General features: G+C 39.2%; 1 protein-coding gene across 1 annotated transcript in view; it reads left to right on the top strand.

The window, feature by feature from the left end:
* STK38 (serine/threonine kinase 38) overlaps positions 1–19,736 on the top strand; it is a 1,097,533-nt gene that overhangs the window by 437,738 nt on the left and 640,059 nt on the right. The window contains exon 6 of the mRNA XM_044076623.1: positions 2,774–2,897. Within this exon, the coding sequence (XP_043932558.1) occupies positions 2,774–2,897 (124 nt within the window). The remainder of the gene's footprint in view (positions 1–2,773; positions 2,898–19,736) is intronic.

The raw sequence follows: 19,736 nt of genomic DNA, 5'->3' as shown, positions 1-19,736 counted from the left end.
ATCCACCCTTAAAACAAAGCTAGAGTTCTGCTACAACAAAATGGCTAGATTTGCTGCTAGCCAACCTTATAACTCACACCACTGAATATCTCTAAAAATCCTCACCTGGCTTGAGCTACCTCACCGTCTCTTCCTCTCTCAACTCCTCCTCTGCTACTTCATAATAAGTAACCCTACTGCCTGTCCTGCCATTGCTCCGCTCCTCATTTTCTATACACCCTTTCACTCATTCCGTACCTCTGACCAACTTCTACAAACCTAAATATTCCCTTAGTCATTCCCTTTACAACTATACTGCTGTTCTAGGCTGAAACAAAATACCTCTAACCATCTGATCCATAGTCTCTGCTTCAAGCAAGCCTTATGGGAAAAACTCCTTCACTCATGGCTCTGCTTCTATCATACTACCCACTAACCTACCACGCATCCTCACCTCTCTATTGCCCCTTCTACTTTCCACCCCCCCCCTTTACCCCCTCCACCCCCTATTCTTACTTTTTTGTATGCTACACCCTTCCCCATACTCACTCGTAATCTTCCACTATCCCCCCCTCCCACCCCCAGCTACTCATTTCTTCCTCTTCCAAGTCCTTTCACCTTTCCCCTTTACTCCCATCCTTTTTTTTTTTTTTTTTTTTTTTTATATACTTGTCCACCACCTACATCCTTCTTTCTCATCAACTCCCATCTAATAATACAACAAATCTGAAGATAGCTCTGCTTTTCCCTGGAAACCTTTCTGCTGCTATAACTTGCTACTAAGCTTGCAATTCTCCCTGACCACTTTCCCTGTCTTTCTACTTTACTAATTCTTGCATTTGTACTCAGACCAAGTTTAACTTCACTATATTTTATTTGCTTGTGCCTGTTAATTATGTAAAGTTTAAAAAAAACATTACTGTAATGGTTTGTACATTTTTATTTTATTTTTATTCTTTTTATTGTCTGTTAGTGTTCTTTTATTGTTTTATTGCATTTCTTTCTGTTTTGCTGGGAGTTTTTCTCCACCGGTCCTCCGCTGAAAATGGGCTCATGCCCAGTCAGGCCTATCCTGGTTAACAAATGTCAAAGTAAAATAAAGCAGGTAAGTATTTTTGGCAAGTGCCAGTTCACTTATAGAACTTCATAAAAAGAAGAGCTAAAAGTGAATGTATGATGTGTTTTGGAAGGAGCACACTAGTTTTAAAGGAAGGATTGTAAAAACTAGCAGTTGTCTTGGAAGAATTATTGCTTAGCATGCTAACGTTTTTGTGAACTGCAGAAAGTCTGGTAGCTGCTATTCTTGTACAATGAAGTAAGAATCAAGGAAGAGCAGGGAGAATTCCATGCATGTGAGACCACCTTCATTGATGATTGACCCTTGAAGCAAAAACCTCAGAAGTTCTTTGATGCCAGAAAATAGCGAGGCTGTAAGCAGCACGAGCTGTGGTTAGTTGGGGAGGAGAATGAGTGTCTGGCTGACTGACTTTAAAAGAAATTACCATTATTAGCACACACAAAATTTGGCAGTGATTATAAAGATGGCACAGTCGATGGCAGCAGATGGAATTTAGTCTGAAGTAAGAGAAATGACAAGTGGGGAATAGCAGTGCATTGAATGCTACTGAAACCAGTTTTCATTTGTAATAGTAGGGAATAATTTCCATTATATAAACGGCAGCAAAATGGATAGACCAGAGAAAGTAAAATGGGTGAAGGAGGGGGTCACTGTAAATGTGAGGAATAGTCAGTTGGTGTGACAACTGAATCAGTAAGTAGATTAAAAAATATATCAATTTTGTTGTATATGCAGAAATTCAGGTAGATAAGAATAGCTACTGCACAGGAAAAGTCTGTGGTGGGTTTAGTGAATAACCTGAACTTTGCAAAGTATCATGAGTAACTGAGGAGTCACTGGCATCATCTTAAGCATGGATAAAATGTGTAATGCACTGTATAGATAGCTAATGTGGACAGATGTAAGTTAATGCAGAGAGGAATTGGGGACTGTTTCTCAAGCTATGCATTTGTAGACTGTAAGCACAGAGTAAGGCAGTGTGGTGTTAATGAGCTTTATCCTGTTATTCTGCATTTGATCCTTCCAGTCTCCACTTGTGAACGTTAATGCCGAGGAAATCCCATAAACGTCTGTATTCATAGGTCATCTTGAAAGAGAGACACTTGTAATTGTTGAGTCCAGCCAGTTAACAAAGCCAAGTAAATTGAACTGACTAATTGCATTAGGAAGGGATGCATTAAAAACTGGAATCTGACAAATGTACTCGTACAGTAACTTGATGCAATGCAGAAAATTAAGGATATGTGGAAATACTTCGTGGAAAGGGCAGAGCAAGTTGCCCAAAAAAAGTTGCTGACTTGTAAACACTGAAGGCAAATAAATTACTTGGGAATTGGTACAAGGGAACACACTACAGGCTGTCATTCAAAGAGAGAGCAAGCATTTTTAGAGAGTGGAAGGTATACTGTGTAAACTTTGAGTATAAAAACGGACCTCATGATTTTGTGTACCTTAATAATTTACGTATCTTGCACATGTAGCAGAGTCTACCATATCTCTGTTCTTTAAACTTGCTTTCTGTAAAAAGGAAACCTGGTGTGTCCTGTGAAGCTTGCTTGCTCAGAGAAGGCAAAGTAAATGGTTTGATTTGTAGTAGTATGCAATACTGAGCTGGGAAGGTGGACTTGGATTACAGGGATGGTAAGGTGATGGCATTTTGTACAGTCTAGTAATTGTCTGTTTGGATAAACTATTGAATATGTGTATGTCTCACAGGTTGGCCATATTCGCGCAGAGAGAGATATTCTGGTTGAAGCAGACAGCCAGTGGGTTGTGAAAATGTTCTATAGTTTCCAGGACAAGCTCAACCTTTATCTCATCATGGAATTCCTTCCAGGAGGTAAGCAGATTTTAAAATAGTAGGATTAAGCATGCGATGTTAACTTTTTTCAAGAACTGATAAAATGTTCAGTTTATGAAGTGCGAGTTCCCTTACTTAAGTGCTAAGAGTAATCTGCATGTCTTTTTTTTTTTTTTTAATAGGATCATGGGAGGTTATTAGGCTAATGGCCCTGGGGCCCTAATGAGCCTAGCCAAGAGTTTATCCCCAAAAAAGAAACCTCAGTCAGCACCTGTCACCCCTGTCAGTGAAGGACAAAGGTGGAACCCCTGGGACAAATTTGTGGTTTCCCATCCACTCATCAAGGTTTGCGCTTGAAGAGGGTCAGCAAGGTACTCTGTTTGACATGTATGGGAATTCTATTCCAGAGACAGGTCGGCTTCTGGGAGACAAATCTGTCTCTCCAGCAGGTTTTGTTGATGTTGCATATTAGATTAGGCTAATTGAGCGGGTAATGTGCGAGGAGTTAGACTTACATTTATGGAGCATCTCTAGTAGGTCAGGGTCCGATATTGCCTTTAGGCAAAACGCAGATCACCTCTGAGCAATCTGTAGATACCGAGTAAAGTGATCGTGATCTGAGCCTGTCCGCATAAGACAGGTGTTGGAAGCCATGGATTCTGTTTGTGAGGTATTTTTGTGGCCTTTCCAGTTGGTTCAGGTGTTTGGAGGGGTACATGCCAAACGGGGTGGTATACTCAAGTATAGGTCTAATGAGGGAGGAGTACAGAGAGGTAATAACCTCCTTTTTTCTGGATGCAATCCCTTTACTTATGAAATCAACCAAGTAGATGGCTTTTCTGACCACTGCCACCACATAATGGTCGAATATGAGATTGTTGTCAACCTGGGTACTCTGGTCTCTCACCACAGGTTGTGTGCTTAGGGGGTTGACGTTGATGTGGTAATCAGTAGGGACAGAGGTTTTGCCGAATGGTACGATAATGCATTTTTTTGCATTTAACTTAAGGCTATGACTTTAGCACCAGTTATTTGAGCTGTGGGACCCTCTTGCAGTATGTTAATGTCATTTGGGGAGTCAATAATGGCACCCAACGTCCAGTCATCTGCAAACTTGGTCAGCCACAGGCCCTTGGTCTTTGCCTGGACCTCTGAGAAGTAGATGCCAAACAGTAGGGGTCCCAGGACAGATCCCTGGGGAACACCACTAGTGACAGGTCTGTTGAAGGTGGTGGCGCCTATTTTGACCTTGTGGGTCTTGTCTGTGAGCCAGTTGGCCACCCATCTGACGAGATAGGTATTAATACCAAGTTGTGTTAGCTTTTCAATGATGCCGGAGTGGGGAATTGTGTCAAAGGCCTTTGCCAGGTCAGGGTAAGCTGTATGTACTGACTTTCCCTCATCTAAGGCCTTGGTGACCATCTCAAAGAAGTCAGTTAGGTTCAGTAGGCAAGATCTGCCACTGACTAATCCGAATTGGGTGGAGTCGAGTGTTTGGAGATTTCCTGTGTCCTTGTTTATGAGATCCATAATAATACGCTCCATGGCTTTACAGATCAGACATGTCAAGCTAATGGGGCAATAGTTTCCCAGGTCAGTAGTGGCACCACCTTTGTGCAAGGGGATGACAATGGCGGTTCTCCACTCTGCTGGGATGAAGCCAGTATTTAGACTGTGGTTGAATAGGGTGCTCAGTGATGACGCTAGTTCTTGCTGGAGATGGTGCAGAATACAGCCTGGGATATTATCAGGTCCCATGGAAGCTGTATTCTTTGCCTTGGCTAGGACCTTTAACACTTGATCTATGAAGATGTGAGGTGTTGGACAAGTATCGGGGATGTCGACTGGGCCTTTGGGGGCGATAAGGGGGGGTGAAGTTTGCACTGAACCTGTCAGCTAGTAGGTTGGCTAAGTCAGCAGGATCAGTGTAAGTGGGACCATTAAGTACTAATTCGGAGCAAACTTGGGCTTTGCCATGGAGGTTCCTAACACAACTGAAGAAGGCCTTGTGGTTTCCCTTTGTTTTAGGGGCTAGTTTCAACTCGTAATTGGCTTTGGAGTTTTTCAGTAGGATCCACTTGGCTTGTTGAGGCAGAGGAGGGAGATTTTCCAATTTGGAATTTGTTCCTTTTTACCCTTGGACAACAGTTTCCTCCTTTTGTTGTAAAGCCTGTTGATAGAGGATGTCCACCAGACAGGTCTGTGTTTCCTTGAGGAGCAGGTTTTAGTTCTGTTGGGTATAGGTGAGCCCATGTAGTTGCACAGGTGCTTGTATACTGCACTGGTGTACTGTTAAGCATAGTTGTCTGCATTCTCTGATGGGGTGGTGGTGTGTAGCTGCTGGTACCCTCCCTTAGGAGGATGTAGTCAGCATTTGAGAAGTTTTTTACCCTGGTTATGGCTGGGGAGGGGTTGGGTGGCAGAGAAGCTTTGAATGAGACAGACTGATGATCTGATCTCACCAGGGAAGAACATACTATGGGAGTGGTGCAGTGGTCACCCATGTCGGTGAGAACCAAGTCCTGTATGTTATCTTCCCTTGTGGGGGATGAGACCAGCTGGTCTAGTATGTTAGAGTTGAAGTCAAGGAATCGTTGGGTGAGTGCATTAGTGCAGGAGTAGTCCACCCAGTCTATGGTGGGGTAGTTGACGTCACCAAGGATCAGGGTGTTAGGGTGTACCTTGATGGAATCAAGTAGGTCCAGGTAGGAGGAGAGAGGGTCCTGAGACATGGAGGGGGGGGGGGGAGTCCATAGCTGACTATAACTTGGATGGGTGTCTTGCCAACTGTCAGTTGCACCTGGAGTAATTCCAGTGCATCATTCTGGTAAACCAGTCTGGAGGTGTGCCTGTCTTTAATGAAGATAGAGACTCCACCAACCTTAGTCTTTCCAACCTCATTTTGGGGTCAGAAAGTGTGGAATGAGGTATAGCCTTTGCATTTTAAAAGATAGATTTTGTTTTGTAAGCTTAAAATTTTGTCTTATGCTTGTGCAGCCAGTTTGTATGCCGCTTGTATCATTAGACAGTTAAGAGTCTGGAATTAGAAAATTTACAGAATTTCTCTATAAAACTATATGTTGTACAATTGAGCATATTTCATGTTTGTGCTTTTGAGACTTGGCCTAGCCTGGCTTTACTATAAAACCAAAAATATCCAGGCTGTGATCCAGAAAAAAGGGTTGTCTGTCAGTAATACAAGTTTATTAAGTGCTTTCGGCTATGCACAGCTTAGCCTTCATCAGAATACATTACAAAAAGCATGCTGCTTCATTAAATAGAATTCATTGACCAATTACAAGAATAAAACAATTAATTGAAGAATCATCCCCCCTGCATTGCCCATTAACTCTTAAAAACATATAATAGATTAATATTCCATACAGAAACAATAGTCAATTCATCACTACAAAACATACTCTATAAGAAAACCTTTCAAAATTCATCACTGACTATAAGAATATTTATTTCTTGTTTTTTCTTTCCTGCAAAACTGGGACCATGGAAGTACTTTCATTTAACCCTGGGGGAAACATTGCTCCTGTTCTTATTTGTCATTCTGTTTCTTTTTTCTTTAAAGTGTTTTTCCAGTCTCCCTCTCTTGGATTTAATTTGACTTGCTCCACAATTCCAAATGAAAATTTTGTAAAAGATGTACATATTGAAGAATGTTTATATAGTGCACTGGTTGTTTTTTTTATTTTTGATGTCATTAACATGCTCATACATCCTACTTTTAAGTGACCGTTCTGTTTTTCCGAAATAGAATACTGTGCATGAATTGCACAGAGCTATGTATACAACAATGTTGGTCAAACAATTCCCATTTACAAACACTATTTTACTTTTCAGCCTATTGTGTAGAACTACAGATTGTTCTTTGTGTATATCTTGTCTACACATTCCACATGGTCTAGTGCCCCTGCTGTTCACCTTTCTGGACTCTATCTTGCATTCAAGAAGGCTCTTAATGTTGTGCCTTGTCTTATTAACAAATCTAGGACCCTTTCCCAACTTCTTGTATATTTCTTGATTAGTTTTGAAAATTGTCCAGTTCTTGTTGATAATACCCCTAACATCCTTATTTGTAGAATTATATTCAAGTACACAAGCCCTTTTGTATTTATCATTTTCCTTAATCCTTTCCACATTATTTTGTATTCCTACCCCTAATAAGGGGAAGTAATCAATGCCCCACTGTACTTCTAAAATTATTTCCTCGATCATCTGTTTGGAGTACCCTCTCTCTTCAAACGTGCACTGTAATTTACTTAATTCACCTTGTAAGTCATCATAATGGGACGTCATTCTGGTAACCCTCACTGCCTGTCTCTTCACTATAATTCTTTTTTGAGCAGTAGGGTGATTGCTCCCATAATGTAGATATGTGTTGCAAACTGTAGGTTTTCTATATATTCAGGATCGGAATTCGCCCATGTCATTGATAATTTGTGCATCCAAATAGTTATTACTGGTAAAATCATAATTATAGGTAAATTCTAAGAAGTCAGTTGTTTCACCTATGTATTGCATGGTCAGAAATCTCTTCGTCAGTACCGTTCCATAGGACAAATATGTCATCCAAAAACCTGGAATATAGTTGTATTTTGTCCCAATAGGGGATATTGAAGATGTGGCAAATTTCTCATGCAAGGAGTACTATATTGGCATAGACAGGGGCACAAGCTGCTCCCATTGCTACACCTCTGATCTGCTGATAATATTCCACCTCAAAGAAAATAAAGTTGTTATCTAGAATCAAGGTCATGATTTCACAAATAAAAATAAACTTACTGTGCTCTAACTTGGAAAAATTAAATAAAGCTTCTTCAAAAAATTCCAAGCCTTGCATCTTAGGTATCACAGTAAAGAAATCTTTCACGTCAATTGTGAGGAAAATGGCTTTGCTTTGTAAAGTGAGCAATTGGAGTGGAATGTTACTTGAGAAACTTAAAGGAAACTGTCACCTATCTGAAGTATCATACTGTCTAGAATCTTACATCCTAATTACATCTTTGTAGAAGTAAGAGCATTAGTTGTATGTGCATTCAGTATTTCGAACTTGTGAAGTCCAAGAGATTATAAAATGAAGGGTGCTGCAAAGTTCCACTATACATTTGAAATCTAGTATCACATTATCTGCTTATATGCAAGGTGCAGTGGTACTCCAGTTTAACATAAAGTGAAGTAACTCCTTGTCCCCATCCACTGCAACAATAAACTATTTGTCTTTTCAGTTCCCCATCCATCACATTCCATTATGATGTAGGAACGAAAATTCTGGTTTCTGGTAGTATGGACCCCTCTTGCTTTTTAGAATATGGTATGCATTACAAAACTCTGCATCACTTGTTCCACTTGAGTTGACATTTTCTTGCCAATGCATTGCCCATCTTGCAGTTTCCTTTCATTCTTTATTGCCAGGTGTGATTCATGTGTCCTCAAGCATTTGTTTTGTCAGTTGACTTGGACCCATTTTGTTAGCTTTAAGTGTTGAGCACTGCTTGCAACATGCTTCTCCAAAGAAGCTGCAGCCTGTATTTGTTAGTAATGGTTTTTGCTTGGACTAGCTTCTCTTTGTAGCATATTTTAATAATTTAATTATTTTATTTCTAGTTCCTTGAAGTTGGTGCTTTTTTTCTCATTGATTAATGTAGTTATTACAGAACAAATTACTAGTGTTTTTTTTTTAGCATTTTTATTCTCCTGGTCTTTATTCCACCTTTATTTTGTCATTTTGTAGAATACAATTCCCCTCAGTTTTAGGGATGCTTTGTACAAGCAGTTTGTGGTCTTTTTTTTCAATTTAACTTTTTTTTTTAACTAAGAATTTTACACACCCATACAGTATTGCTGACAATTTCTTTTCCATCAGAGCTTGCCTCTTATGTGCATTTGTTAATGCTGTTTAAAAAACCACCTTTATTGAATTATCACTTGTGAGAGCGGTAAATTTACATTCATATAAAAGTAATCAAACTGTATTAACAAATTAACAAACATCATACACCACATATATTGCTATATGTCATGCAACCTCTAACGTTGAAATTCTTTTTTCCAAAGTCCAAATCAACACTTTCAAATCTATTTATATTGTCTGCATCTATCTACCACCTGCCAATAACTGTGCCACCATAGAGGATGCTCTTTGCTGGTTATCTCAAAATGTACCCCAAGAAACCATTATCCTAGGTGATTTTAACATTGACTGGAAATGCTGCAGCGGTGATCACCCTACCACCCACCCTACCACCCACATCAATTTATTTGGTTTCTCTCAAACCAGTACCTCCCCTACCAGGATAAACAAACCCAATAATAAAGAAAGTACATTAGATTGGATCCTCATAAACAATCCTCCCCAGACCTATGAAGCTGGAACTCTCCCTGATGATGTGAGTGATCACTCACTCACCTATATCATCAGGCATAAGATGAATCTTCCCATTCCAACCATTTGCAGGACAATAAGAACTAAAAAGAACTTTAACCCAGAGCTCTTCCAAAATGAACTCCAAGCATGTAACTGGTCTCCTTTAAAATACCTCCCACTGGAAGATGCTGTTAAATAAACTCCAACTTCCTATCTATTCTTGAACACCATGCTCCTTACCCGCTCTATCAGAATTAGAACTAAATCTGCCCCATGGCTTTCAAAAGAAACCAAGCAAAAAAATCCATCTTAGAAACAAATACTGGAATAAATGGCGAATGACAAAATTTTATTTCAGACAGCTGAGAAATTACACTAAAAAATCTATACTCTCTGACAAAATAAATTACTACCTACAATTCCAGCAATCCTACCATAATAAACCACAAAAGTTCTGGGCATGTATTAACGAACTATTACACCCAGGGCACTCCATCACGCCAAACCCACAAGGCACAGACCAGGAAAATCCCAATCATACTGCTAATGCCATTAATACCTATTTCACTGAAGTCATTCAAACACTTGCCAGTCAGTTATCACCTCAAGACTGTCCTATATCTTACTTAGACTCCACCCAACACCCTCCATTTCACTTCCAACCAGTCCCAACAACATATATTCTCACCCTTATCCGAAAACTGAAACCATCCTCTCCCTCAGCAGACCAGCTACCTGCTGAATATTTACAAAAGGCAGCTAAATCCATTGCCTATCCCATTTCAATCCTGACAGAACCATCACTGAAGGACACATCTCAAGTATCTGGAAAGTCTCCCATATTATCCCCCTACATAAAGGCGGAAGCTCTACTGACTTTTCCAACTACCGTCCCATAGCCCTACTTTCTCCTTTGGCAAAGATCATGGAGAAATGTATCCATAAGCAAATGCTAGACCACCTTATCCATAACAAGTTGCTATCCAGCTGTCAACATGGTTTCAGACCTACCCACAGCACTACTACTGCCTTCCTCTACTTTACAGATCATATCAACAAAAACCAAAACCAAAATATTCTGTCCTCTGCTTTGTTCATCGATCTGTCTATAAAGCTTTTTGATATGGTAAATCACCAGATACTTTTAAATACTTTTAAACATCCTTACATCCCTGTCACTGGATAAACCTGCTATAAAATGGTTCAAATCCTACTTAAAAAAACAGGCAACAGGCTGTTCTTTGGCATAATTCTCTATCTACCCACCTGCCAGTTAACCTTGGTGTCCCTCAGGGGTCCATCTTAGGACCCTTACTGTTCACTTTATTTATCAATGACCTTCACCTAGCAATTCCCCAAGCAACATGCATCCAATATGCAGACAACTCCACTCTTGTATGCTCATCCTCAACCACATCTGAGCTTCAATGCCTTACCCGAACAGTGTTTAACACAGTTGAAAAATGGTTTTCACAACGCTGTCTCCTCCTGAACCCCAAGAAAACTAAACTCCTCCTTTTTACTCCTACGCGTAGGTCTTCCCCTATAGATTTCACTGTAACATCCAACAATGGCACTCATATCCCCAGAACCTACAACAAAACTACTAGGCATCACCATAGATGACAAACTCAAATTTGACACCCATATCAATAATACTCTAAAAACCGTTAAAAAAAACTTGGCTCTCTCTATAGGGTCAAACCCTTCCTTTCTCCTTCAGCTAGAATAACCATTGCTCACACTCATCTAATCTCTACTCTCCTCTATGCCTCACCCATATTTACAAATCTATCTAAAAACAACCTCAGTAAAATGGGACATTCCTACAATAACATAGCCAGATTTGCAACAGGAAACCCTTTCAGAACCCACCCCTGTCATAATCTGAATCAACTTGGTTGGCTTGAACTGCAAAATCAGCTCAATTTCCACCAACTGGCCATGGCCCATAAGACCATTTACCAACCAACAAATACTCCCACACTTTCTACCCTCATCACCCTATGTACCAATCTAAATACCCTACGATCATCACACAAACTGTAAATATTACAAAATCCAACAACAGAGCTGGGGACTCTCTCTTCTCTACTGTTGGAAAATCCTGGAACCTACTTCCCCATAAACTTGCCTCTCTTCCCTCTATATCACTTTTGAAAAGTAAACTCAAACTATTCCTCAAATCATACTGGTTGTGCCCCTGTACAAAGCCTGACTTAACAATTAGCTCATCTATTTTGCCTCTGCCTACCATCTTCTTCTCTCTATTCAAGTCCTACTCTCCTTGAATACAACATTCCCTAGTCCTGCTATACACCCTTATTTGCATCTTCTTAAAGCTTAGCATCATAGAGACTACCTTTACTATAGTAACTGTTGTTTATCATGCCTGTCTTCTTGTATGTGTAACAACCTGTTGTCTATAATTTTAACTACATTACTCTCTACTATAAATTGATTGTCTAGCTTATATGATAATCGCTGAATCTATTCCTTTAAAGTTCTTTTGCCGGTTAATAATGTTTATGAATTTTGTGTGTATATTAGCTGTTTTGTTTGTTTTTGATATCTGTTCCATTGGAGCTTATCTCCCCGGGCCTCTACTGAAAATGGACATATATCCAGTTAGACTAGCCTGGTCAACAAATGTAAAATAAAATAAAAAAATAAAAAAAATAAATAAATAATAAACCTAAGCAACATTACCTAAAATATTCAGTTCCTGACACTTTTTTAAACAAGAAACCTCTTTATTAAATCGTCACAACATAAGCAGTCATGCATTTATATAAATGAAAACAGACCACTCAGACACAATCCTAGTTGCAAGCATTTTGCATCACAAACCATACTGACACACTCCCAGTTGCAGATATTGTACATCACTTCTACACAGTCATTTTCAGTTAAACATTCCATAGCTCATTTAAGTCTTGCTTTCTTTTAAACCTCATTCTTCCCCTGTATGTATTGTTCCCAAATTCCCATTTTTTTTCCTGTGTAGTTTGCTCCTCCCTTTTTCTAAAGATGTCAATTCCAGTTGTTTTATTCACTATTACTAATATAGTTGGTTTAGATTTTGATTTACATTTTCTAGTAATTGTGTTTTTGGCAGCCACCATAATTAAGACACAGCAAGGCCTTGCCATGTCTAGGCATTTCTGATTCTGTATCATAGTTCAGAAAAATCATCTCCCTCATCACACCAGTCCACCCACCCAGAATCTCTGGCAGTGCCATCCCACATACTTAAAGTCCGCTAATCTACCTCACTCCCAGAAAATGTTCCCAAATACCTCTTTCTGTCACATATTTGCTGTCTCCGAGGAAAAATTCTCTGGAGTTCACTTGGGGTATAAAAATATCTATATAACATTCCAAGCAAAAATCCTCAATCTTATAAATTTTGTTGCATATTTTGGAGACATGCATATATCCTACCATTGTTTCTTTGTGAATTGTTTATCCAGTCTCTCTTACCAATCCTTTCTAATCTCCCATGATTGATTCTTATAGCTGTCATGCAATATTTTATATGCCGTACTAATTATTCCTTTTTTAATGGCAGCTTCTGTTCTATATTCTACTAAAAACTCTACCAGTGCTGGTCTTTCAATTAGGGACCTCCCTATTTCTTTCTGTTTGCCTGTACTCTGATATCAATCCTTGGTAGGGAGGGCACTCTCTAACCTGCAGTCCAAATAAATTCTTGGCCTCTTTTCATACCATTACCTTTCCCTCTCTAGTTATTTGCTCCCAATACATTGGTTCCTTTGCCAGTTTGCTCCAATAAATTCCAGCCCTCTGTTGTCTTTATCCCTAATTGCAGTTACCCTATCTGTACAATCTCCTTTCTCCATTCCCATGTTGGCTTAATTCTTAGAATACTTTCTGCTACTTTAGGAATATAATATTCTGTATGATTATTGTTCTCCTTAAAGGCCTGCATCCAAAATCCCAGTCTCTCCATGTTTCTTGAGTTTTCCTCTCTGTTTCAACATCATCCCTTTCCACTTTGAATTCTAGTTTTCTACTTGTGGTATATATATAGGAGCCTTAACTATGTAGCTCTGAAATATCCCTTCAAATTGGATAATCCCAATCCGCCCTGTTCTACTGGAAGAATCAGCTCATCCCACTTGACTCTTGCAGTCTTCCCCTCCCAAATAAAGTCCTTCAGCTCTTGTTTAATTTATATCCACAACTTCTCCTGTGGTTGATAAAAATATGCTTGACCTGTTTATAAGACTAAAGGGACAAAAACATTTTGACTGCTTGTATTTTAATATCCATATCCATGTAACAAAGCTTCCTTTTTTCTCAGTTTGTGTATTATCTTTTGTTTAGTCTCTCCCCACATATCCGTAGCTGCCACAGCAAAATCATTTTAATCCATACTCCTAAATACTTAATTTTATCATGTCCCCATAAATATGGATATTGCTAGACAAATTTGTGTGTGGGTACATAATTTACCGCTAGCTATTGCCTTTGTTTTAGCTTCATTAATTTTGTATTCCAAAAAGGTTTGAAACAGTCTCAAAATGTTCCACAGTACTGTAATGTCTCTTTCTGGTTTTCTCAGGTATAAAATAATATCATCTGCAAATAGAGCCAGCTTTTCTTGACTACCATACCAATTATATCCTTGAATTTGTGAGTCCCTTATTTTCTTTGCCAGTGGTTCTAAATGTAATGGAAATAACAAAGGGGAAGACACCCCTGTCTGGTTCCTCAGCCAAGCATCAAGCAAAAGTCATCAGAGCAGACCCCAGCCACTTTAATTTTCGCCTTGATCCCTCATATATCCTCCTAATCAGCCACCTAATTTTTTCATGAAATACAAATGATTCTATTTCCCTGCTCTTAAAGTCCTGACTTAAACTTTCAAATGCTTTCTCTACATCAAGACCCACCAACTGCAATGGTATTTTCTTACATTCTGCTTCCTTCTGGATCATCGGTGATTTGTTAATGTTGTCAACTGTTTGCTTCCCCTCCACAAAACCACATTGATCCATATCTGTGAATTTTGGCATTATGTTTGTCATTCTTTTAGCCACTGTGGACATGAACACTTTATAATCATGGTTTAGTATTGAAATGGGTCTGTATGAAACTGGGTCTGATGGATCTTTACCTTCTTTAGGTATTACAGCTACCACTGCTTTCCTCCAGGATGTTGGTACTTCTCTTCCTCTTAAAATACTGTTAAAACCTTCCAGATCTTTCAGTTTTTTCCCTCCTAGCTTCCAAACTTCTACATGATTACCATTTATTCTGGGGACTTTACTGTAGATTGGTTATACATCCCAATTTTTTCTTGTCTCCTGCTATCCTAACCGTTCGTTAGTAATTGAGCCTCATCTATCTCTAGCATTGCCATATTAAATTCTTCCATAAACATTTCCATTTGTATATTTTCTTAATTTCCATATTTCTCTGCTTTATACAGACTTTCATAGAATTTCTTAAATATTTCTAATACCGCTACAGGATCTTGTTACCTTCCTTGTTATAGACTCCCTAAGCTTGGTGACGGCCCTTCCTACTTTCTGTTGCCTGAGTCATTGTGCTAAAAGTTTTTGTGCTCTACTGTTGTCAAAAAATAGTTTAACAGCAGTCTTTCTAAACTCGTGCATAATTATCGAGGTAATCCCTGGCATTCTGCAGTTGATCCTCCTCTTGTTCTGTGAAATTCCACCTATTCTGCAATACTTCAGCATCTGTCAGTCCCTCTAAATAATTTTTGTTTCTTCCTAACCATAGCTCCCCGTCTTATTTCCACCCTATTTTTAAACTCTTAACGTAAAGAAAAGCAAACTGCTACCAAACCAGGATTAGTAAAATCTTAAAACTAGTACAACTTTAATAGCTACAAATACTTTAAAATCTGATACAGTCCAGCTGCTAAATGGATCATCCATTTAGCAGCTGGACTGCATCAGATTTTAAAGTGTTCGTAGCTATTAAAGTTGTATTAGTTTTAAGATTTTACTAATCCCGGTTTGGTGGCAGCTTGCTTTTCTTTGTTTGTTTTCTGCTTAAACAAACTGCCTTTGGTGGTGACACCAGCTAACTTGCTTTGTGCTTATTTTTAAACTCTACCTTAATTTTATCCCACTCCCTAGCTATATTTTTTTAAAAGAAATTTCTGTCCTCTCTAATAGCGCCTGAATAATCTCCACTACCCATTCCTTAAATTCCTCTCTTTTCAACAGATAGGTGGGAAAGTGCCAGTCTCATTTTTATTTCATTATTCTGTATTTTTATTTGTTATTGGCCCATGATCTAAAATAGTTATTGGGAGCATCTCAAGACCTTCAATTAAATGCACATGTTCTTGTGAAATGGAAATTCTGTCTAGCCTAGCCCAGTTTATATATCTTGGGGAATAATATGCAAATTCACTTCAAACTACTGCTACTGAATTCACATCTTCCGTGCCAAATATTTTCATACATTTCTTCAAAATTCTACCCTCTGTTATTACTTTCCTTTCTAGGCCTCCCAGACACATCTTCACTGTTGCAGATCACGTTCCAGTCCCCACCTATAAGTGATATTCCTTGCTGAAAACTTACTGTTTCTGCCAGAGTTTTCTAAAGCTCCATTATAGCAGTTTTAGGTGGAATGTAAATGCATTCCAGTGTAGTCCCCCCCCCCCCCTTGCCAGTAGTGCCTTAGCACTACAAATCTGTCATTATTATATTTTTTATCCCCCCCCCTTTTTTTTTCCAGTATTGGGGCAACCGTTTTCCTTCGTCCAAGGTATTCTGCTGAATAACTATCCTGAAAAGCTTTCTTTATCAAATTCACGTGTTCAGTTCTTTCTAAGTGCATCTCCAGTAACAATTATTTGCACTCTACATTTTTATATAGTTCAGTACTCTATTATTTGTATTTAGGTAGCGTTGTTGCCTCACAGTAAGACGCTGTCCGGTTCGATTCTCAGCTAGAGAGTCTTCTGCGTGGAGACATGCGTGAATGGGCATACTTTTGTTGAAGGTTGTGCGTCAGGGCTGGCAACTCGGCATGTAAAAATCAACTGCCAGTCATTAGCGGACCGGAGTTCCGCTGTGGCGACCCCTAACTGGGAAAAGCCAAAAGATGCAACAACAATCTGTGAGACTGTTGACATTTAAAGACCTTACAGAAAGCATCATTGCATTAAAAAGTTATTATTTCTAGCTTTTTATGTACAACACCTTTTTTGTTAAATCTATAGTTCCAGCTTTTGTGTTACATGCATACATTGTTTGACAGGTTGAACTTTAATACAGTTGTTGCTTGTCATATCCATGAGCCTATGCCACAACTTAGAAAACCTTTTTTTTTTTTTTTAAAGCTCTCAAACAAAAAAAACACAATCCAGATACCCCCTAAAACCTATTAGCTTAATACTAACGCACAAAACTATGTACATCTTCAAATATTGAAGTTTTACCCACCTAATAGGAACAAAAGTCCCACACTCATAGACTTGAGTTAACCTAAAGGAAAGGTTAAACATGCTAAGACGCATTGCTTAAATTTCTTAAAACTGAACACGAAGAAAGAGAGAAGGGAAAAAGAGAAAAAAGAACAGCAGCACCTGTTTTACAATCCCCATTACATTTCAAAATAACTGAGAAAACTTTGCTTTATAGCATGCAAAGAAAACCATATACCACAAAAATAGTGCTAGTAAGAAAAGAATATTTACTTGCAGTTAACTTTCTCCCTCCCCAAAGCATTTTTTGAACATTAGTGACATGAAGTAGGGCATATGCTGTAGAGCCACCATAAGTCCAACAAATTCTGAAAAAGTCCAATATTTCCAGATTTTCTTGTTCTGTTGTATTTCACACACATAATTATTACAACATAATCCCACATTGTTACTGGTTTTATTGCTGTTCATCTTGGCCTTTGATGATGACTCCCTATCCCCCCTGATGCTTCTATAGAGGAGACTTCTTTTGAAGAAACCATTTCTAACATGATTAAGCATTCTGAGTGGTCCTAAAATACTGCTAGATTTTACAAAGTGCATGAAGATCTAAAGTTTCTGTATAAGAATCCTTTGTCAGACCCTTCTCCTTTATCCATTTCCATGGTTAAGCCCTCCAGACTCCTACCTGCTTCTAGTGCCCTTCAGATAAAGCAGGACTGTAGATAGACTTGGAAAGAAGGTATACACCTCTTCTGCTTTGGCTTTTAGAGCTCTGAACTATCAGATTCAAATGATTCAACATTTACTGTCTGTTTTGGGTAACTTAAATAAAACTGTGGCTTCTTAGGGACCAGGCATTAATCAAGTCATGTCTCTGGTGGCTCAGGCTACACAGGTGGCTAGGCATGGCTTCAGATGCAGTTATGGCACAATGGAGGCCTCCTCTAGAGCAGCTACTACTGGTTCTAGCATCAGAAGGCATGCATGTCTTGACATTCATTCTGAGAGCTCAATCATGTCTGTCTTCATATAGTCCAAGGAGGTACATCTCAGGTCATTTCAACCCACATGGATTATGACTGAGCAGCACTGGTACTTAGGGGTAAGTAACCCGAGTGCTTGTGTGATCTAGTGAATCCTGGCCCCTGACAGGCAACTAACTGTAACATTCCCCTTATCCATCCTGGTAAGAGGGACATCAGTATGTTTCACACTGGAGTTTCCTATGACTAGAATATTAGGCTGTGGTGTGTTTCACCATATGGGCTTTATAGTTGAGGCGCAGTGAGGTGTGGCTTTGTGTTGTGATGGGAATTTTCTTGTTTGTGTACATGCAGATTTTCTGAGGACTGCACCTGAGAGGCCCTTGTGGTTTGGGTAAGTTACATGCGAGTACCTCTGCACATGTGGGTCTGTGTGTGTCGTCATTTGCAAGGACGGTGAGTGATGTGTGCGAATCACTGACAACCTGTTTGTTGCTTTTTGTGTTTGCGTGCAAGAGTCTAGCCTCCAGTGTCACTGTGTAACTACATCTCTCACATACTGTATTTGTCTGAGAATTAAGTGGTTGTCAGTGTACATAAAATTGTTATATTTCTTCAGGATACAATGCCCACCAAACTAGATGCAGGAAAGTGTGCTAGTCCATGGTTGCAGGTCCTAATGTGTACTTGAAAGGAATAGTTGTGGATGGTGTTTGTAACCAGATATGGATAGGGTGCTTACTTGGTGTACTCTGTAGCTAACCTAACCAGCACCAAATCCGGTGATCTTTGAGCAGCAATAGTCCTAGATGCTATAATAAAGTAACTATCACAGTAAACATTCACAGTATAATGAAAATAAGCAATGTTTCTAGATGTTAGCATCAGTACAGGGCACTGGCACAATGAGGAGCTCCGTGGAAATGTGCCAGATTTATACTAGAAGTACAGAAAACTAACTACTGAGCCCTCTGGCCAATAAAATTAGTACACTTGGTGCTCTTTTGTGTGCTTCTCAACTCAGACCGGGTAAACACCTATTTCCACTAGATCTAAACCCTAAATGTAAAAGCACAGGAAAAGAGTGTCTGGAGTGAAATGCTACCATAAACATGATTAAAGATACAGTAGTGGCTCTTAAAAGTGTTAAAGTACTTCACTTTGTAGAAGGCCATTCACAAATCTAAGCCATGTTTTGTTTTCTTTCATCCCAGATCACTAGGTTTGGCTGTTTCTAAGCAAACCATATCCTTCTGGATCTCTAAGACCATTTCTTTTTGATATTCCTTTCATGGTAAATTTCTTTCTACTAAAACTATTTCTTCTGGTGCTTTTTTTCAAAGGATTGGATACCAATTCTATTCCTGAGGCTGCTGCTTAGAATTCTGCCCATACCTTCACTAAGCATTACAAGTTGGATATTGTTTCGAGCAAGAGTTGGCTTTGCCAGAGCTGTCTTGCATGGGTTTCTAGAGGGCTCCTGTGTGCCTTCCTTTGCCCAGATTTCCTCTTGAGCTTTTGTACTCTCCCTTATGTAAAGAATAGTGAAACAGTGATATGGATGGGGACATAGTATAGTTGTGTAAAATCTTATAACAGTAGATGTCCTTCATTTCACTTTGCAGTATTCACTTGCTTCCTCTTCCCCCTTCTGCTCTGCCTGATTCTTTGTCTTCCTGGCTTGGAATTCTTTTCCTTTTTCTCCTTCTGGATTCACATAGTTCCTGGGAATATTTGTTCCTCCTGTGGCTTTTTACTTCTGAGGTATGTATATCCGTATGTCATCTTTATACCCTACGCCTTGTGCGGGAGCATATATGTGATGTACAATATCTATACATTCCTATAGCTGTGGTATACTGGACAGATGTTGGGCTGTTTTTGTGGGGTAGTTCCTAATGTAAAGAATACTGTAGCAGTGAAGAGAAGGACATTTACTGCTATGATGAGATTTTACACAACTGCTCTTTCTCTGCTTTACCCTTTGGGCCATCTACAGCACCCGGGTTTTCGCAAAGTATTTTGCACCAGTCATAGCCTTTTGCAGGACTCTGGGCATTCAAGTATAGGACTTGTTAGTA

Source organism: Protopterus annectens, chromosome 7.part0, assembly GCF_019279795.1.
Source record: "Protopterus annectens isolate FY-2018-M chromosome 7.part0, PAN1.0, whole genome shotgun sequence".
Taxonomy (NCBI): Eukaryota; Metazoa; Chordata; order Ceratodontiformes; family Protopteridae; genus Protopterus; species Protopterus annectens.
Note: the sequence above shows the minus strand (reverse complement) of the source record. Positions and strands in the feature narration are given on the sequence as shown.